The following is a 22,330-nucleotide window of genomic DNA, read 5'->3' on the forward strand; positions in this document are numbered from 1 at the left end:
GATGAAGATGCTTCCCATCAGACTGGGTAATGCTAGCAGGTCCATTGCTACAGCAGTTGCTTTCACTTGCTACTATAGAAGGGTTTCTACTAGGAAAAGATGCAACAAAATTCTACTCTGTACTATTCTTGGTTTCAAGAAAGAACAGTCATTGGTGGCTCATCTTGGACCTTTTTAAATTAAACAAATTTATAGCAGCAAAAAAGTTCAGGATGCTCTTTCTTCAAGCCCTGCTACCTTCACTATCTCGCAAAATCCACCTGATGGGAGCTCTTGCCTGCCCCCATTCAGCCCATTTGTTCCTTTGATGGAGGCATGAGCTAGCCCATTTTTGCTAAGCCATGTTTGCTCATTTGTTCCTCTTTCAGAGATTAGAGTTCGATTTCAGAGAGTTGTTCTGTCATGCTCGTCATGCAGGCACTCCTTTGGAGCATAACTTCCCCCTCCATTGGCAGTCATTTGCTTACATACATGCTGCTGCTGTAGGCTTCTGCATGCATGTCCACAATATTTCGTTGAGTTATATCTGGGCAAATTTACAGCTGGATGGAAATGGACAGTCATAACTTCAGCTAGATGAAAAACAAAATCTAAAGTATATTTTTTTACAGGGTGGAAAGCACCCCTTCCTCTCTACAGTATGCTAACACTGCAGTCATACAAACAAAAAAAGAACTAGCCTAAAAGAAAGCAATCGCTGCTAGCACCACACAAAGAAACTGCAGCAACAATGATTTCTTATAGAAAGTTGGTCAGGGAGTCTAACTTTGCTGAGATGATTATTAGATTGCACATCTATTTTAAGCTTGTTGAGTTGAAAGGAAATGCATGCAATGCATATGCACACCAACTTGGCTTACTTGCGTCATTTAGCTACACCGATACTGTAGGTGTCTGGTTATTCCTCCACAGTCCAATAGGACCAGCTGTACAGTGATTTTGCCACTTCCTTTCACCAGGACAGTGGGTGAACCAGTATTTGCCACTCATTGCTTCCTTTCCTCCCAAATCCTTCCAACACCCAAACTGGTACTCAAACTTGTGTCATAATCAGGGCTTTATCTTTCTGTGTAAGCCACAGGGCCTGGAGCTCCTCCTACTTCCTTTACTTCCGGAAGTAATGATGGTCACACTGGACAGCAACACACATTTCCCATTTCACATCTTCAGGCCATAAGAAATTTCCTGGGTGCCTGGCAGTGGCCCTTCTTCCTTGCCCTTTTGACTCTCACCTGCATCCACATTTTTCAGCAAAGGTGTAAGTTCCACTATTTGCTCATCTCTGATTATAGAGCATATACATCTACCCTTCTGTGGACAGTTGGGCAATTCGTACCCCCTGTTCAAGAGGAGGTAAAGAAAGTGTTAGTCCGAACCATATCTTGTCTCATCAGCTTGGTTATTTCAGTCAAACCATAGAAGTCAAGTCTTCTCTCCATCTAGCAACAAAACTTTCCTGGGCATTGTGCCCAGCAAGGAGCAAGGTCTTCTTTTCCATAGAGAAAGCCATCTTTCTTATTGCCTTTTAACTTGTCATTGTGGCAAAACCAGCAAAATGGTCATAGAGAGATTAAGAACACTGAGATGCACATCTTCCATACTTGCATTGCGTTTGGCAGTATTACACATAAGGAGAATTCTTGGTACGCAAGAGTATGTACGGAGCGCTGCCCAGCTTTCTCAACCATTCCGAGAGAATTCAAGCCCATTCCTTTTGGAGTCAGGGATGACATTTGTGCCACCATAGGGCACCCAAACCCTGGCAACTAGTGCATCAAACAGTGCTCGGGAATTGCACACTCGCCCTGTTAAGAAAGGTGGACTCACATAAAGTCCATCACATAGATTTTAAGAAAATGTTGATATTGATATATGGCCTTCAGGTTGTCATCATTCATGATTGCTAAAGGTGCTCAAAGTAGTCACAGATGAAAAAAAGACAGTCATGCTTTACATAAGCTGGGGGGGGGGGGGCACATTCCTACCATGTATGCAGATTAGGGAATACTTGGAATCTAGCTCTCCAGAAACAGCATCTGCTGCTGGCAGTCTGGATTCTGTTGGAGGAAAATGCTCTGGTGGGCCGATAAAGTTGACACTGTCTAGTTTCAGTTCGGTCGAGTATTAGAAAAGAGCTTGCTGAAATATGGCAGTGTAATTCACGCTCAAATAAGAGTTGAGGGTAGGATTTGTATTGCTTTTCTGCGGGGTAGTTTCAAGGCCTTTACTGATTGATAGGTATACTGTCTAGAACAGGGGTGGGCAAACTTTTTGATTCGTGGGCCACATTGAGTTCTAACATTTGACAAAGGGGCCGGAACAGGAGCAGATAGATGGCATGCTTTGAAATCATCACCTCATTGGGGGAAAAATACACATCTTGGGATATGGAGAAAACATGTGCTTTAATTTCCTCTGTCCATTTTCCTTTTCTTGGGTCCGCTCATCATACCTCTCCACCTGGAAACATCAAAAATCTGGACAAGGCCCATGAAAAATAGGTACAAATCTGTACGCTGTTTAACATAAAATTTGCATGCTTTACTTCTACAATGACTTGGATTTTATTTTTACACTTTATTGCACAATGCACAAACATCAAATAGATCTCTGTTAAACAAAGCAAAACTGTCTCACAATGAAAATAGAGTTGGCATTAAAACTTCTCTACATTCATTAAAATAGCATTGAAATCTACACCACATCCAAAGAAAATGCATCTGGCCAATGGTGGATAAAGATTACCTTTGTGCTGTTTTCAAATCATTATCCCCTTGCACACAACAAGAAAGAGATATGTGTTCTTTGTTACACCTTCCTGACTTTAGTAAATTATATTCCTTGTATAATAAATAATAAATAATAAATGAAATAAGCAGGGAAGCTAATACTGCAAATAAATATCATTAATATAAAAATATATAGTATATTAGTATATAATGCCTTTCAAGATTCTGAAATAAACTTCCTCTTTACTATATGACGAACTTAAAAATTAACTTCCTTCAAAAAATAACCTTGATGCATTTGTTTGGGAAGTAGAAAATACTAACGTAAGATTATGGCAATCCTGCTTCTTGAAGACCAGTAGATCATAAGCTTGTCAGAGTAACCTTCTGATTGTAAATCTATAAAAAGTAGTAAGAATATTTCCAATGCTAATTAATGGCTGTAGGCAACAATGAGTGCAACATGGACATTACAAGAGGCAGAAGAAAGGATTTCAGAACAAAACATGAATATCTACAAAATGATCAGCTTGAGTTGCAATAGATAAAGCAGTCAACTTGCTATCCATATCAAGATCACAGCTCTTATTGAGTTAAACAAGCACAAGTCCAGCAAGAAGTAAATCAGTCATCCCAGCCTAAGGCAGACCCTGATAACATTTTACAAGAGTGTGCCGATTCAGGGATGGATTGGGTTATTTATCGTGTGAAATCATATCCAGATTTCCCCAGAAGTGATTAATGTGACACAAGGCAGAGTGCTACAGTGCTTAGTAGAAGAAAAGAATGAACTGGAACTGAAAAGATGGTGTCTCTTGTTGTATTGTTAAGTAAGCTGAACCAATAGCGTGGCAAGAATAATAAATCTAGTCAAAAAAGATAGATACATTTAGTCATACAACTGGAAGAGATGCGTTTTAAAAAAGAACACTGCCTACTGCAGAAAAATAAAGAAGCGGTTTCAGGCATGCTTAAGTCTAAATATTTTTTTTTTCATTTGTAGATGAATATCAAACCTTCTGGCAAATTAAGCTGGGTGAATCTTTCTAGCAGCATTCATTCACTTTCTCTCTCCGATTGCTCACACACACACTTCACCTTTCAAACCTGCATTCACTCACTTTCTCTCTCCGATCGCTCACACACACACACTTCACCTTTCAAACCTGCATTCACTCACTTTCTCTCTCCAATCGTTCACACACACTTCACCTTTCAAACCTGCATTTACTCACTTTCTCTCTCCGATCGCTCACACACACACACACACACCACTTCACCTTTCAAACCTGCATTCACTCACTTTCTCCAGTCGTTCACACACACACACTCTTCACAATTCAAACCTGCATTCACTCACTTTCTCTCTCTGATCGCTCACACACACACACACACACACACACACTTCACCTTTCAAACCTGCATTCACTCACTTTCTCTCTCCGATCATTCACACACACACACACACACACACACACACATGCATTCAGTGATTCACTCACTTTCTCTTTCCTATTGCATACACACACACACACACACACACACACACACACACACACACACACACACATGCATTCAGTGATTCACTCACTTTCTCTTTCCTATTGCATACACACACACACACACACACACACACACACACACACACACTCTCTCTCTCTCTTACCCTGAGTAGTGCTTGGCATCTTCTGTTCAATCCATCCTCATGTTGCTGCTGCTGCCATTAATCCTGGGCCCGGCTCCGTTTCAGGGCTCGCTGAGTCAGCCTCTTCTGTTCCACATGTTGCATTCCCGCTGACTGTTAACCGCCAGCCAGCCGGAAATGATGATGCGAGCTCCTTGAGCTCAATTCCGACTGGCTGGTAGCCTGACGGTGCTGACGTCATCGCGCATGTGATGACGTCAGCCCCGACAGCGCGAAAATTTTAAAAAAATTATTAAAATTTATTAAATTTTTTAAAGTTTGGCGGGCCGAATCAAAACGTTTAACGGGCCGCATGTGTGGCCCCCGGGCCGTAGTTTGCCCATGCCTGATCTAGAACTTTTTATATATATAATATGAGAGAGATTCAGACATGCAAGTCAGGTGGCCTTGACATATATACTCCTGGTATTTGAGAGTGCGGATTTTGATTCTGTTTTGGAAACCAGGCAAAATTTGTAAGGAGTGAGATTGAAAAGTTTGTTTTTTTTAAATGATTTTTTTTCTACAGATGTATAGATAACATCTCCACTATAGGAAGGATATGAGAAAGTGCAAAGCTTGAAAACCTTAAGTGCAAAATATGGAATCCTGCATTTCTCAATATTTTTATTCTCTCTCTCTCTCTTTGGAAGTGGAAGTCATTTTTTTTTTATTTATTTTTTTCCCTCCAGTTTTTGAGAGTTAATACAGTGTGATTTTTAAGAATAGTTTAGCAGAGTGACAGCCATTTTTATTTATTTATTTATTTATTTTAGAGAATTGCATGTTTAATAAGTGATTTTTGCTAGGTATGCTAATGTGATATTGTAAAAGATTCAGACCTTGTTCTAGTTATCTTACCTCACTGATGCACTGTATAGCCATTTTCAGTTTACTTCTTAAAGCCACACACGTGATCTGTTTAGAGGTTTAACAAAATATGTGATTGGAACAAAGCAATGGACTAAGGCTTTGTACTAGGGTCTTTATTTTGCTGCTACAAAATTATACATTTTTTTCACTTGCTTATTATTTTACAAGACAAGTATTATAATTTGAATACATCTGTGAGTGCCTGCCTGAAGAAGAGAGACTGTGTATTAAATCAGATTACCTGCCCCTTGGAAGGGCATATAGTTGGGCTGTACGTTTGACAGAGAAAGGGAAACTTGGTTTGATGCATGGCAGAAGATGTCCTTCCATATTACTGTTGCAATATTCTTCACCTAAGGGATATCCTGCCAAGGGTAGCCCAACTTTTGGCCAGTTTACCAAAGCCTTTGCATCCTTTTAGAATTGTACATCAGCCATAAGCTCTTGGCCTAGGTGTAGGTTATAAAGGTGATGTATGCATGCTGGATACTCAGAGCTTCCTTGCTGCCAGTCCAATTGCCCCAGTTGAATGTTGGTCTGAACGCCCTTTACTGAGCTGGTTTCTACTGAACCTTTTATAGATAAGTGCCCCATTGGGGATGTTCATCGTGCATACAGCTGCAGTAATCACAGATGGGTTCTCTGCCGTCAGGCGGGTCCTCGGTCGGCCGAATTCCAAAGTCTAGGTCCGGCGTCGGTTGTTGTCGCTTTCTCTCCTGACGTCAGAGAGGCCGGAGTATATAAGACACAGCCGACGCCATGTTCTTCAGTCTTTTTTGCCGCGCGGTGCCTGAAGCAGAAGCAGTTCGCAAGTGCCGGCCAGCTCCTGAATTACGAAAAAATTGGAAACCGAAGTCTTCATTAAAGCTAAGTACCCTGTTGGGGAAACTTTTCTTGCCTCAGACCGATGTCAGAAAAAGTTAATAATTGTATTTCTTGTGGGAAGCAAATACCGCATAAGGATTTCCATTCCCTCTGCATACCTTGTTTAGGCCCAGACCACGACGTCTCGGGCTGTCGCTTTTGCGCTACTTTCAATAAACGCACTATTAAGCGTCGGGCGGAGTTCGCCCAACACTATTTTGGTAAAGCCTTTGATTATAAAATGTCGTCGGAGACTCCGACTACCGTTTTGTCCAAAAACGCAAGGACAGGGACTGACACGCGAGCCCTGCGGTCCCCACCGACACCACGCCAAAACAGGCTACACTTGGTCCGGTTCTCAGCGAGACGACTTTGCAGTCCCTGACTACCGACGACACTCCTTTGGCGGTGTCCTCTGTACCCGAGACCGCAGGTACCTCGGCCCTTTCCCAGACTACAACCACCGAAGCCATTGCTAATGTTGAGCCTCCTAATGTGGACAGGTCCACTTCCACCCATGGTGTCTTTAGACCCTCATCTTCTTTTTCTATTAAGGCCTTTACTAAATCCAAAGCAGCCAGGCATCCCAAGAGGCCTGTTGCACTGGGCCCATCTCCAGGCCCCATGCCTAAAAAACAGATGCTTAAAATGGCTGAGGATTTAATTACTCTTATCAGGGGTTCTCAACCCCCTCCAGACAAGAGACCCAGAGTGGAAGAAGATTCTCCCTCTTCTGATCAGGGCTCCATTTTATCAGAACATTCTGATGTAGAGGAACACTCTTACTCCCCTTTTGAGGATTCGGATGCAGAGCAGTCCATTCCTTCTGTATCTCCTCTTGAGGATTTTTCCTTTGGGGAAACCTTGCACACTTTAAGGGAACACTTCCATTGGGAAGGCCAAGACTTTTCCGATTCCAAGAAAAGACTTAGGGAATTTCTTTTGTTACCTCAACACAGACCTCTGGCAATACCTCCTGTTTTGGACATACTTGATGATGTCTATTCGGAGGCTTGCCTTAACCCGGATTCCCTGCCTCCTGCACCAGTCAAACCTGATAGGTACTACAGAGTTCCTAACTCTCACCAATTTCTCTACAAAAGCCATAATGCTGACCCTGAAACCATTTCTCAAGGCCCCAAGGGATTGAAGGCCTCTACTGCCAAGAATCCACTTCCTGCCGAAAGAGAGTCAAGATCCTTAGAAAGGTGGGGAAAAAAGGTATATACCTCGGCCACCCTAGCCATGAGGGCCTTAAATTGTCAGTTTCATATGCTTAAATATCAACAGTTCCTGTTATCACAATTAAGGAATAAAGTGTCTCAACCTGAACAACCAGATTTGAAGGAGTTGCAGGATATGATGCATAGTGCAGAGCAAGTGGGTAAACACACCTTACAATGTGGCTATGATGCCCTAGAGGCCTCAAGTAGAGCGGCTGCTACAGGATCAGTCATTCGTAGACATGCCTGGCTTAGGGAACAAAACTTGCCTGATCATGTGAAAGCTAAACTTCTAGATGCTCCTTTACAAAAGGATGTGCTGTTTGGTACCAATGCTGAGGAGATATTACGGAAAATGGAAGAAAAAGCCAAATCTATGCAAACTGTCAAAGCTTTTTTACAGGTCCAACCACCACGTTTTAGCAGAAATTGGCCTTCAAAAAACTGGTCCTTTACAGCCACTGACAAGCCCCAAAGAGGTAGATAAGACGCACAAGGGGCAGAGGGCAATCACAAGGATCATATAGAGGCCGACAATGGCAAACTCCAGCACCAAGAGGTGGCGAAGACAGTGCACAACAATACAGGAAACAAACCCAATGACTCCCTCATTTCCATGCCAAGCAGGTCTCAGCTGGCAGCACCTTTGGGAGGAAAGCTAGCATTATTTGCAAGAAATTGGCATATTGTCACAACAGACAAATGGATCCTGGACGTTATAAACAGAGGCTACAAATTTCAATTCCACACTCTTCCAAATTGAGAGGCATGCCAAACCTGCCACACAATCAAAGGGCAGAGGCACAACTACAAATTTCAAAGCTCATAAGCATGAGAGCTATACAAGAGGTACCTACTCACGAACAAGGTCAAGGTTTTTATTCAAGACTTTTTCTGGTACCAAGGAAAGGAACCGACTGGAGACCCATTTTGGACTTATCCATCCTAAACACATTTTTACTCGTACCAAAATTCAAGATGCTCACATTACAGCAGCTTCTTCCCATGCTGGGCAAGGAGTTTTGGCTGGTAACATTGGACCTCAAGGAGGCATACCTGCTTGTCCCAATCAGACAAAGCTGCAGAAGATACCTCAGATTTCTTGCAGATTCAATCCACTATCAATTCTCTGCATTGCCCTTTGGCTTATCTGCTGCGCCCAGAGTATTCACAAAGTGCCTGGCATCAGTGATTGCCTACTGCAGGCTTCAAGGATACAAATTTACCCTTATTTGGACGACTGCCTGATCCAAGCGGACAGCAAGCACATACTTCTGGAACATCTGGCTTATGTAACACGGTTACTGCATTCTCTGGGATACACAATCAACAAAGAGAAATCCAGGCTAACACCATCTCAGGAAATAACTTTCCTGGGTGCCAACTTGGACACAAACACCCAGATGGCCTATCTTACGCCAGAAAAACAGGGGCAACTAACTCAGTACTTCAAAATACTAGCAAAATGTACCAGGCTTACTGCAAGGAAAATCCTGCAGGTTCTGGGCTTCATGGCATCTTGCATTCTTTTAATCCCATGTGCAAAGCTGCATATGAGGAATCTTCAATGGTACCTAAAAAACCTATGGTCTCAACACAGTCACAGTTTGGAAACAATAATACCAATAATTCCATGTTTGCAAAAGGAATTTCTATGGTGGGCCCAAGCATGTCAAGCAAATACAGGCCTCCCATTCTGCAAGCCTCAAGCAAAGCAAGTCATCACAACAGACGCCTCAGATTACACCTGGGGGGAGCACATGATGGACAGGTGCATTCATGGCAAATGGTCCCAAAAGGAAAAGCACCTTCACATCAATCAAAAAGAAATGCTAGCAGTAATAAATGCAGTTACAGCTTTCAAGGACCTCCTGCATCCAGGACAATTACTGATAAGAACAGACAACACCACAGTAATGTGGTACATAAACAAACAAGGAGGAACACATTTATACCCCTTGTGCAGACTAACCATGACTCTTTGGAACTTGGCTCTGGATTGGCAAATCGAACTTCAAGCACAGTACTTGCCAGGATTGGAAAACACGCTGGCAGACAATCTAAGCAGAAATATGACAGATCCACACGAATGGAAGTTGCATCCTCAGGTGTTTACAGAGATAAACCAAGCGTGGGGGAGGCCAGACATAGATCTTTTTGCCTCCCACAGGAATCATCAATTGGAAAAGTTTTGTTCAAGGACCTTTCATCCAAAGGCCTGGAGAGTGGACGCCTTTTCATTCAGTTGGACAGCATGGACAGTTTACACATTCCCACCTCTGCCTCTTCTGCCCAAGGTACTTTTGAAAGCAAGAGCAGACAGACCGAAGATGATACTGATTGCTCCAGATTGGCCAAGGCAACACTGGTACCCGCTCCTGAGGAGCCTAACACATACTCCTCCCTGGTCCCTGCCTCTAATGCCTCTTCTGCTGACTCAGCACAGCCACAAAACTCTTCACAGTCAGCTGAAAACACTCAATCTCGCTGCATGGAAAATTCCTTAACACCACAACAGACCCTACTCTCCAAGGAGGTGCAGGATGTCATTTTGGAGGCCAGAAGGCCATCTACTAGAAAAGCTTACTCCGCAAAATGGAAGCGGTTTTGCTCTTGGAATGAGAAAAAAGGCCAGGACCCTAGAAAACTGAACTTGCCTCAGGTATTACAGTATCTAGCTGAGCTGTTGAACAGTGGACTTTCATTTTCTTCCATAAAAATCCATGCCTCAGCCATTTCTGCAGAATTCAACACGGATCCTCCCTTATTTTCTCACCCACTCTTACGACAGTTCCTCAGAGGGGCTAAGAATATAAGACCACCAAGGAAACAACCAATACCAGCCTGGGATCTTAATTACATACTAGAAAAATTAACATTGCCTCCTTTTGAACCAGCTGCCTCAGCAGATTTGCAATATTTGTCCTGGAAAACAGCCTTCCTTCTGGCTATCACTTCAGCTCGTAGGGTTTCGGAACTACAGGCCCTCATGGCGGTGCAGCCCTTTCTCATCTTCCATCAGGACAGGGTTTCCCTTCGTACCAACCCATCATTTATGCCTAAAGTGGTATCCAGGGTAGCTTTAAATCAAGCCATACACCTACCTACCTTTTACCCCAATCCTCAAAACAAAGGGAAAAGGCTGCTACACTCATTAGACATCCATAGGCAGATACGTTATTATTTGGACAGAACAAAGTCCTTCAGGAAATCAGAACAACTCTGTGTCCTATGCTGTAGGGGCTCAAGGGAAGCCAGTTACCAAGCAGACTATTTCAAAGTGGATAGGCCACTGCATACGGTTTTATTATTCCTATCATGGAAAATCTGTTCCTACAGGCATCAGATCACACTCCACCAGGGCCACAGCTACCTCTACAGCCTTCCTCAGAGGAGTTCCTACCAAAGATATTTTGGAGGCAGCCACTTGGAGTTCTGTACATACCTTTACAAAACACTACCACCTGCCTTTATATTCCAAAACTAGAGCAGGCTTTGCCACTGCTGTGTTGCAGGGCATTCTGGCTCAACCCAGTTCCTCCTAGTACCTACCACCCTGTGCGTAGCTTTGGGACTCTACCCATCTGTGATTACTGCAGCTGTATGCACGATGAACATAGTACAGTTTTGTACCTACCATAAATGTAGATGTTCAAGTGCTAATATAGCTGCAGTACAGGTTTCCCTCCCTCCTTCCCCACTTGGTAAAGGCATGGGGCCTAACCCCCTCTTCATACAACCTGACTGGGTTATCCTTCTATGGTTTATTTGCTTGCAACTACTGATTTTGGATTATATTGCATTGCATGTATATACATATAAACATAATTTATGTATTGCCTTCCTTCTGGGGGCACCTGACATCTGGGGCAAGAAAGACTGAAGAACATGGCGTCGGCTGTGTCTTATATACTCCGGCCTCTCTGACATCAGGAGAGAAAGCGACAACAACTGACGCCGGACCTAGACTTTGGAATTCGGCAGACCGGGGACCCGCCTGACGGCAGAGAACCCATCTGTGATTACTGCAGCTGTATTAGCACTCGAACATCTACATTTATGGTAGGTACAAAACTGTACTTTCCTCATACTTAGGGTTCATGTTATCCAGGAAAGGAAGATTTGAGCGTGGAAGGTAGATTCCCCATAAAGGTTGCCACAAGAAATCTTTTCATCTCAAACTTTTGGCCCAGAGTAACATGGCCGTTTCCGCCCAGTTCAAGATACAGCCGTCTCTTGAGTAGAAGAGCAAGAAGTTTGTCTGAAGCTGCTGCTTTCCAGCCTCTGACAGACATCTCTCATGAGGTGAGTGAAGACCCCAAAGACCATGTGGTGCCAAATGCTGGTTTCTTCTGCCACAACCCTATCAGAGGCCGTCACAGGTCCAACTTCTAGCACGTCTTCTGAGGCTTTGCAAGTATCTGCACTTGACACTTTGGAGGAACCAAGACTTATTTTTTTCCAGACGACCTAGAGGGTTTCCACAGATTCTGGTTAGGGAAGAAGTGCTAGGTATCCTTATCGAGTCTAGGCAAGGCTCAGAGCCTTCAAGATTAGCCAGAGCTAACATCCATCTGAAGAAAAAGCAGAAAACTAAACACATTCCTTCAGTTGCTAATCCTCTGAAAGAATGGCAGAATTTTATCTAGGACTTGCTCGATGCCCTGATGGCTTTAAGACCTCTTCAGGGGGTGTCTGTTCCTGCTTCCCCTTTGTCCTGTACTCTTGCCACAAGAATTAGAGTCGGATTCTTCAGATGAGGAAGGGGACTCTGGATGAGTCATTTACCTACTCCTTGCAGATTACCTCTCCTTTAGACTATGGGTCTGAGGAAGAGATTTCTACGAGTCTTTATTCTCCTTTTGAGGAATTGTCTTTTGTAAATACAGTACTTCGCATGAAGGAGCATTTTAAGTGGGATTGCTTACAGGTCTCTAATATTCAGAAGAGGTATGACCTTTTGCACATGGAACTTTCAAACCTTCTTTCATTTCCCTGCACTGGATGCCTTGTTGGACACATTTACAGCTGCCTCTGTGGTCCCTGACTCTGAACCTCTGTCCCCTAAAAGCCTGACCATTTCCATAAGGTGCTTGAGGCATTTAAGTATCTCTACAAGTGTCATCCTTCAGACCTTTCTGTGGTCTCTCTTTCTGCTGATAAACCATCTAGTCATTTTTCCTCGTCTAAGCTTCTTCCTTCTGATAAAGATAGACGGTGAAGAGGCTGGGAGAAAAAAAGTATATACTTCTGCCACTTTGGCCTTTTGGGCCATTAATTGTCAGACTCTTATAACCAAGTACATTTTGGCCCTTTCGTCTTTGCTTTGAGGTGGGGTGGGGTATCTGATCGTCCTAATTCTGAAAGTAAGACTGCTGCCCTGTCCTTGCTGGGCTCCTCTTTTCAGGTTGCCTGTCACTCCATCAAATGTAGTTATGATACAGCAGATGCATCATCTATGGCTGCTGCTTCTGGTTCTGTTATGAGAAGGTACCATTGGCTTTGTCTCCAGACTCTGCCTGATAACATTAAAGCCAAACTACTTGATGCTCCCTTAGACCATCAAAATCTTTTTGTTGCCACTGTTTTGTTTAAGAATTTACAAAATAAAGGTAAAGTGATGCTGGAACTAAAGCAAATTGTTTCTCCCATACCCAAGAGAAACTGTTCAGGATCTTAAGCAAACTTTGTTTCTCCCGTATCCAAATTTCAGAGAAACAATTTTTCTAATTCTGTTTTTATGCGTAGCCAGCCTTGTCAGTCTTCTAAGGGGAAAAGGTTTCTAAGCATATGTTTTCTGATAAGATGCAGTGGTGCAGCTGTTAGTATTGTCGCCTCACAGCAAAAGGTTCTCCAGTTCGATTCTTGGCAGGGTGCCTTCTGTGCAGAGTCTGCATGTCCTTCCTGTGTTCATGTGGGTTTCCTCTGGGTGCTCCGGTTTCGTCCCACATTCCAAAGATGTGTGTGGAGTGTTTCTCCCTGAGCCTCCACTGAAAATGTTCTTCTTGTGTTCATGTGGGTTTCCTCTGGGTGCTCCAGTTTCGTCCCACATTCCAAAGATGTGTGTGGAGTGTTTCTCCCTGAGCCTCCACTGAAAATGGGCTTTGCTCCAGTTAGACTTTTTCAGTAAAGAAATTTAAACCTACTCATACTTCCAAAACTCAAAAGTCCCCTTTTCAGGACAAACCTGCCTCCATCTGGCATATTTTGTAACCCTTCCCCTTGACCAGGTTCCCCTGTTTGAAAACAGATAACTTCAGACTCTTGTCATCGGTTCATTATCTGCAAAGGTTATTTTATGGTATGGAAATCCCTTGATTCTTAGGGCTCCCTCAACCTCCTCCAGACCAGCTTCCTCATTTTTCTGTGGTTTTGTGAAATTTACTGGGCCAAGGCACCATTCAACCCATTCCAGACTCCCCAAGAGGAACAGGGTTTTGTTCTAGAATGTTTCTGATTCCCAGAAAAGAAGGATCTTGGAGACTAGTCCTGGAGCTTTCCTTTCTGAATACTTTTCTAAAGATTCCTTCCTTCAGGATGTTCTCCCTTCAGCATCAGTTTCCGCTATTACTTCCACAGGCCTTTTTGGTCTCACTAGACCTAAAGGACATACATCTTTGTATTGCCATTCACCCTCTTTTCAAGTTTTTTCATTTCTGTTTCTTCCTCTCATTTTCAGTTCTCTCGTTTGCCCTTTGGTCTTTCTATGGCCAGGGGTGTTCACCAAATGTCTGGCCATTGTGATAGCCTTTTTCAAGCTTCAGGGAGTCCAGATATTCCCCTATCTAGGCAACCTGCTTCTTCAGGCGCCCTGTCAAGCCAGGCTTGTACTGGATCTGCACTTCACCATTCTTCTCCTGCCCAGTCTGGGTTTCACGATCAACCTCAAGAAATTGTCTGACTCCTTTTCAAGATCACTTTTTTTCTGAGAGCGCAGAATCCAAAACATTTCAGTGTTGGCTTCTCTCCTTTCTCCCAAGGTTCTGTCCCTAACAACCTATTTCCAGACTCTGTGTCCTCTTTTTCTCACTCCAGCAAGGGAATTTCACTGAGTTGTGGGGGTTCATGGCATCTGCTATTCCCATACTCCCCCTTTTCCAAGCTTCATATGAGGAAACTTCAGTGGTACCTGAAAGCAGTTTGGTCTCCGGCATGGTCATCCTCTGCATTTTCCAGCCCCTTGCTTCCTTGTCTCAAACTTGATTTTTTTTTTTGTGGATTCAGCAGACCTCTTCCAACAATGTGAGTGGTTCCGGGACTGTGGCCTCTTCATCCGAGGTCAGACCACATCAGTATAAAAGAAATGAGAGTGCTTATTCTTGCTTTTCAGTAATCCCATTTTCTTTGGTCTTCAGGCCCTTTAAACGTCTTTACAGACAACACCACAGTTATGTGGTAGATCAACAAACGGGAGTGCAAGGTCTTATCTTCTTTGCAGACTAGCCATTCCGTCCTGGGATTTGACTATTTGCCATCAGACTACTCTTCAAGCGGTTTACATTCCTTCAGAACACAACCGTGTGGCAGAATCTTTGAGCAGGTTCAAAACATAACCTCACAAATCGATGCTTCACTGAGAGGTGTTTCTGGACTTAGTACATTGCTGGAATGTTCCTCAAGTGGATCTTTTTGTCTCTCCTCTGGACTTCCTGTCTTCTGTTCTAGAGTCCCAAGTTCTTTGGCTTGGAGGGGGATACTATTTTTTTCTTTTCTTGAAAAGGGGTATTTCTATATGCTTACCTTCCTCTTCTACTTACCAAGGTTCTGCACAAAATAATGAAGGACTTCCAAGAATCTTGCTGGTGACTCCCTTTTGGCCCAGACAGCACTGGTTCCCCCTTCTCTTTCTCCTGGTCAGGGGCAGTCATCACAAGTTACCTCAGCATATGGATGATCTCACACAAGACAAGGGGTCTGTCATTCACTCTAACTTGTCTACTCTTCAGTTGACACTTTCAGTGATAAGATTTCGAACACATTCAAACACCACTTTTCTGAGGATGTGCTTAGAGTACTGCAGGTGGCCAGGAAACCCACTACCTGAAAATCCTATGTGGCTAAATGGAAAAGATTACCTGTTTGTCTCAAGCATCAGCAGGATCCCTTCTCAATAGGGGTTCCTTTGGTCCTTTCTTACCTGTGTGATCTGCTCCATGCTGACTTCCATACTAGCTTCCATATTCTTCTGTTAAAGCTCACTTGTCAGTGGTCTCTGCTTGTCTGCCTTTGAAAACACCATTGGCCTCTCGTTTTGAGGTCAAACAATTCTTTAAAAGTGTCCTTCATATCAGGCCCTCAAGAAAGCCTGTTCCTTCCTCTTAGGATGCCTTTCTATTCAAACCCTCCCTCCTGCCCCCTTATTTATCTTTCTTCTGTTGCAAACACTTTGCTGGCCAAGGTCTTTACCACCTTGCACTATTTTCGCTCTTGTTTCTCTATCCTCCTGGATGTGCATATTCTCCTTTTTCCTGAGGTTGCTCTAATTCTCTGAGGCACTTCAGTTCTGTGTCTCCAGTATGTGTACGTCACTTTTATGCCCTGCTTCTGGGCTGGTTGGCATATGAAGCTGGAAGGATGTAAAGGCTTTGGTATACTGGGGGGACATTGAGCTATCCTTGGCAGGAGATCCCTTAAGTGATGAATACTGCAACAGTGAAAAGAATGGCATTTACTGTTAAGGTAAGGTTTTACACAACTGTACTTTATAGGTGTAGTGTGTGTGCGCTAAGAATTGCTAAATTGTCATTCAAGAATATGAGCCTTCCCTGAAGGTCCAGGAGGTGTGGGACTTCAAAATGATACTGTCAGATGAAACAAGCTTTGTTTTCTCATGGAGAGTATGGTAGCTCTCACAGTGCATAGTCTGAAAAATGTTTTCATTACCTTTCTCCTTCATTCTTTCTGGCGAACCAAGTGCCCTTGTGCTTTGCTGGGTCTATCAGCTTGTCATACTGCCTCCGGACTGTCACCATTCTAAGGCTGTGACCAGAGCAGAACCTAAGGGCATTCTGGGAGGTTGTGCTGTTGACTGCTTCCACCAGGAGATTTTTCATTTGACCTATTTCTTCCCAGTTACATCTGAGGGTTGCTGTGCTCTGTGGACCATGCCTCCCTGCAGTGAATGCCTAGATGAATGTCCCCCCCTCCTCCCCAATGGGCATGCCCATCTTTCCCTGCCAGCACCTCAGCTATCCAAGCCACTGTTTTAGCCTGGGTCATCTGGGTCGTAATTAGGGTTTTACCTCTCAGTGCTATGGCACTGTATTTCTCTGGAAAATGTTATAAAAAATGTAAAATATGTAATAGAGAATGAATGGCTTGTAATGTAACATATCTCAGAGGGTTTCCCTGGCAGTTGAACATCCATCAGACTGCATTGTTGTAAAAAGACTTGCTAACTAGATTGCAGTTAGACTAATCTAGAGCTTAGAGTTTAGCGCTCTAACATAGAGAGAGAGAAAGCTGTGGCTGTGATTCAGACAACCCAAGTGCAACAAACTGCTGGAGTGCTACAAGAGCTGGGCAGGAGTGAATAAGGGTGAAAAGCTGTCCTAGCTGACTTGACTTTGAAGAGGATTGAGCAGTGGTTTGGTTGGCTGTTTTCTCGCATGTTAACCATGAACATGGGCTTGTTTTACCAAGCCAGTGGTGGTAGCTGTCATTAGCAAATGAGTGGGATCCCGCATTCACACGAGCAGAGCAAACTAGACTTCTGTGTTAATGTTGACTTTTATGTTGTACACCAGGAATGGCATTAAGGCTTAAATAGAAATGCACTAATTGCTTTCATTAATGGATGTGAAAGAGTGAGTGGATGCTTGGATGGCAGTGCCCTCTGGTCAGCTGTCACCTCCATGCCAAGGAATCCCTGAATGACATTGGAATGAATGGGCTTGAAATCTGTTGGAGGACTGTATAAATGGTCTGCAGATGTGTAAGTAAAATGATAAGAAAGAATCCTCATAGAGAAACATGAGGAGTTCCATTGTACTGTTCAGTCACAGTATTCTGGGCTTTTGTCTACTACAGCTGGAAATTACTTGTGTGCAGAAAGCTCTGTTTCAATTAAAAGTTGTTTGCTGACGTGCTGTCTACTGTAGATCTAAGGCACTGGAGAAAGCTGGCAAGGCAGTAAAAGTACTTGTTATAATGCTTGGGCAACGCCAGGAAATTAGGGCATTTCCCAGCTAGGATCATTGAATGGTATTTGGGATTAAATGTTTCATAGTTAGTGAAAATTTACTTTGAGGAGAGTATGAGGAGTAAATGTAGATCTGCTGTCTGGGCTCCTCTGGTTGTACAGAATTACTTATTGGCCAGGTTGGTGAGCTGGCCCTAAGACACTTTTTTTCAGTCGCAACCGCAACTTCATGGACCAGAATTTATTCAGATAATTAAGAAGAAAATTACATGAAACAAGAGATTATTGCAAGACACGAGCAGCTGCAGTAGTTGTCATTTGACAGAAGTTATATAAAGTATAGGCAGTACAGTAAAGAACAATTGATTAAGTTAATTGGTTTTACTGTTTCATTATATAATAAGTGGTGGTAGCAGAAACTGGAGCCATGTAAGACTGCTTCACAAAACCTCACTGTATCAAGCAAAATAAATATTTCTGCAAGTTCTAGTACAAGAAATGTACATGCACAGTTTAATCATGGTCTGGAAACAATTGCAGTAGTGTTCACTTAACAGGTATCCTCTGAGCTTAGTTAGGAACATTGGTAAGAGCTGGTTATTGCCTGACTTCTGTGGGCAGGTTATTCCAGACCTCTGGTCCCAGTTTAGAGAAAGCTTTCCCCATTAGTTGTGGTAAATGATGTCTTTTTCCCCGTGATGTGCGCTGTAAGAGCAGTTGAATAAAGTTTATAGTGTCTCTTCTGCTGTCAGTATTTTATAAGGGATATAGAGGTAAAGGTGTGGTTCATGCTGACAGCGCCTCTTTTGGTATCAAATGTAATATAAGAGGGAGGTGTTGCAGTTTCTGTTTACAGTTGGTATGGAAGTATGCAAATCTCAAAGATGCAATGATAAAATAGGTAGACATCAATATTTCTGGAAGGTTATGGGGTATGAAATTTAAGGGTTTTGATAATTTGGTTATATGGAGATGGCTATCAGAATGTTAGTTTTTTTTCACTGTCTAATGTTTAATAAGTTTGCTGGTGAGCATACTAACCAGGTTTAAGTAAAATGTCAAAAAGTTTGTTAGAGTCTGATCATTTTTTTTCTGGGCTTCTGAGAACAGAAAGAAGCTCTGTATATTCCATAGAGGTCTGTATTAAAGGTACTTGTGTTGTCAGTGGATAGCAATGCATGCATATTCATTTCTGTCTTCCAAGTAATATGAGTGTGTATGGAGTGCAGTGTACCTTGTAACTAACACAAAGTATTTAGCAAGTATAATGTTCTGTGTACTCGGTTAGATGTGATCTTTTTTCCATTAGGAGCATAGTTCATTCATTAACAGGGAAAATCGTAAAAGCAACCAATTATTTAAATCGATAAAGGTGTTGTTTCATTTATGGTGTTCTAGTCTGTGTCAAAAAATTGTCAAGCACATTTGGTATGAGATGAGAAGTGGAAAAACATAATCAATGGAAATATGAAACTAAAGTTTAAATCATTTTTGGTTAGATTGTACTGAACAGGTATTGTCAATGTTTGATTTGATGCATTTATGAAGAGCACAATGTTCGAAATGTTAGAAAAGGTCATTGATTTAGTTAAATGTGTGTAAATGTCAGCATTGTGCACCAGTCATCAGTTTCACTGGTGTTATATAATTAAGCAATAACCAATGATGTGGTGTGGTATATTGAAGATTTACCCACGTTTGGTGTGGTTTAATCACGAGGGCGAAGCCTGAGCTTCATAAAATTTCTATTTTATTTTGAACTTCATAAAATTTTTATGAAATTTTATTTCATAAAAGCCACATAGCTTTTACAAATGAATGCAGTTATGAAAATGTAGGAATAATTCTAATTTCTTTACCAGAAGCGCATTTATATCTCAGAATATTTTCACATTACCCAACATGCTTTAATGTTTTTTCTTAATACCCACTCGTTGAATGCAGCACCCCCAACATGAACAGTATCACAATTTCTATTTTGTATTATTAATGTAAATTTGCACATGTTGTAAAAACTCCTTAACTCCAGTTCTGCACATCTCATGCTGACCATTTCACTGTCATGCTTAGCAAATTATGTTCGCTTATAAGTGCCACCTTGATGTCTTAGTTTTATGTCTGTACCTTTACCAGAACTTCAGAAATTAGATTTTGAAAAAAAAATGATGAGTGTACTTGTTTCAGGAGTAGTACTGGGAAGTCTGCTGTAGAGATGAGTATGCTCTTACAAGATACACAGGAAGTTTTACTTTCCTGAGGAGTATACTTTTCCAGGAAGCAATGGTTCTGGAATGCTTACTGTTTGCCTTTTGGGCTTCCTACCAGCTTGGTGTAGCAGCTTCTAGAGCCTTTTTTAGAAATATGTTGCATTTATGTAACTGCATTTGGGTGTTGCTTGCATGCCTTTCACCTGATATATTAATTTAGGTGTTTCTTCATGAGACAGATCAGTGCTTAATAAAGTGCAATCTTTGATGCCTGCATTTATTTTTTACAATGTATTATAGAGCTATTGTACACAGCTGTTGATCTTTCAGCTTTTGTAACATTAACTAATTTTCCTTTCTGTGCCCTCCAACCCTTGCCCCCTCATGCATGCGTGCACACATACCTGGTGTTTCATTTTATTTGTGAGTTGACTGTGATCATTTTCTGGTTCTATGGAATAAGGAATTGCATAGTGGGTGGAGAAAATAGTAAAGCTAAGGATGTGGACTGAAAAGCATCTCTAACTCTACTTGTATAAAGAGAAACATGTTCATGTTTGACAGTCTTAGACCTGTATGCATAAGCTACGCTGGCCTCCCTAGATGATTAGCTGCTATAATTGGTCTTATTTCTTTAAGTATTTTCTGCTGCAGTCTGTTAAAATGGTTGCAGCCATAGCTCTCAACCTTCCATCTCCAAAATGAGGAACACCAGCCCTCATAATATGGAACAAATGGGCAAAATGTGGAACATGTACTAATGGCTTACTAACAGCTTCAGCTAGGAAGGTCATAGGATCGTTAAAATATGCTAGTTTTACTTATACAGAAGATATTTTAATGAATTAATATAATTTATTTCTATTTACCATGGATTTCACTTAAAAAAATTCCTAACGCAATGTGTTACAGACCCTTTTAATGTAGAACTTGGAGGAACATGAACTTTTTAAGACCCCCAATGAGGTACGTTCCTCATAATGAGGTACACTTGAGAGGTAATGTTGCAACATTTAGAACTACAGAACACAGAATCAATTACATTTACCTGGCAACATAGACTGTGGTTTAATTCCTTAAGTCAGTGTTCACATTTGATAATGCATACAAGGCTGAGCAAATCACTTGGCCACATCAAATCTGTCTTGCCATCTTTGAAAAGAAGCAGTTGTACACCACGCTGAAATTAATCAGATTAAGTTGGGCATTAGAGTGTTGCTGCCCATCATGTAATCTTTTCACCTGTTTTAAAATTTCACTAGCATTTATTTTTATTTATAAACTTTTTGCATCTTCCACAGTTTACAGAAGACACTTTATTGGATGACCCGTTGCTGCAGGATGATGATGAAGAGGAAGAGGATAATGAATCACGACCATGGAGAAGATGATTCTGCTTAGACCAGTTTTCACATCTGTATTAATGTTTGCATTATGTTGCAATAAACCTGCAAAGTATGGAATACAATTGAATAGACTTCTTTAAACAGAGAAGGAAAACTCGTGGAAACAGACCAAGGCACTGCCAACTTATACCTAAAAACCTGAAGTTTGATTGATCTGTGATGGAAGGAAAGACTGCTCTATAAACGCTGGAGGACTTGTGTGTAAATGATTTATTTTATATACTTAACTGAACTAAAAAGAATTCACTTGAGTTCTTTCAGACTTTTATGATTTGGTCAGCTTTCTAATGACCAGATTGTTACCTGTTATGTGTAGTAAGTTGAATTTATTACACAATTCCAGGTTATGGAATGAAAGGTTGCATTTACTATCTTTATGAATGTTTTCATGAATTCATGGAGGCAGTAGAATACTGGACTGCAGTTTGTAACTTTGTGTAAATATAATTTTTGCATAGTAGTATGCTTAGGCTTTGTATTAGCCTTTTTTGTTGGATTTGTGTATGTATTTTACATATTGATTTTATTGATAAGTTGTATGACTGCTTTGCGTAAAAGTCTTTTTGACTTTGAGCCGTTAAAAAATAAAGAAATGGAATGGTCAACTAAAAAAAAAAGTAAAGAAAAACGTACAAGAGAAAAAAGCAATAATCCCAAAAGAAAGAAAGAAAAAAAAAAAAAAGACGAAAAAATTGAGACAAAATTTCCATTACTAAAAAGAGAGAAAGACCACGAAAAAAAAAAAAAAAAAAAAGACCATTCCACCTCCAAACCCAAAAAAATGTTTCACTTGGATTCTTTTCTATTCATAACGGTATTTCTGTTTCATCCTGTTGCAGTTTTCTTCATGACACAGTGCGTCACAAAAATCTATCCTTTCTCATTGTGTGTTAAATTTTGCATTTGCTGTATTTGTTGGGATGTATGAATTCTTCTTCTTTAGTTGGGATGTAGGAGCAAAGGGAAGAGGAATCGACCATGAAGATGCAAAAAAGAAAAAAAAAGTTCCTTATCTTTAAAAATGAGATGCACTGTATTCTTGTATTCATTCATCTTTTTCCAGCACATGCTTTCTATCTGTTCAGGGTCAAAAGAAACTGTAGTCTAAAGCTTCTTTCTTCAAGCAACAGGCATAAAACAAAAGCCAGTCCAGGAGCGGTAATATTTCATTGCAAGGCATACGTACTCCATGCTTATCTAAGG

At 41.6% G+C, this 22,330-nt stretch overlaps 1 protein-coding gene across 4 annotated transcripts in view; it reads left to right on the top strand.

The window, feature by feature from the left end:
• RBM26 (RNA binding motif protein 26) overlaps positions 1 to 21,749 on the top strand; it is a 1,920,204-nt gene extending 1,898,455 nt beyond the window's left edge. For all 4 annotated transcript variants that reach the window (XM_044072914.1, XM_044072916.1, XM_044072915.1 and 1 more), the window contains one exon: positions 21,023 to 21,749. In XM_044072914.1, coding sequence (XP_043928849.1) covers positions 21,023 to 21,112 — 90 coding nt within the window. In that variant the 3' untranslated portion in view covers positions 21,113 to 21,749. The remainder of the gene's footprint in view (positions 1 to 21,022) is intronic.
• The last annotated feature ends 581 nt before the right edge of the window (positions 21,750 to 22,330 follow it).

This window comes from Protopterus annectens, chromosome 5.part1, assembly GCF_019279795.1.
Source record: "Protopterus annectens isolate FY-2018-M chromosome 5.part1, PAN1.0, whole genome shotgun sequence".
Classification (NCBI taxonomy): domain Eukaryota; kingdom Metazoa; phylum Chordata; order Ceratodontiformes; family Protopteridae; genus Protopterus; species Protopterus annectens.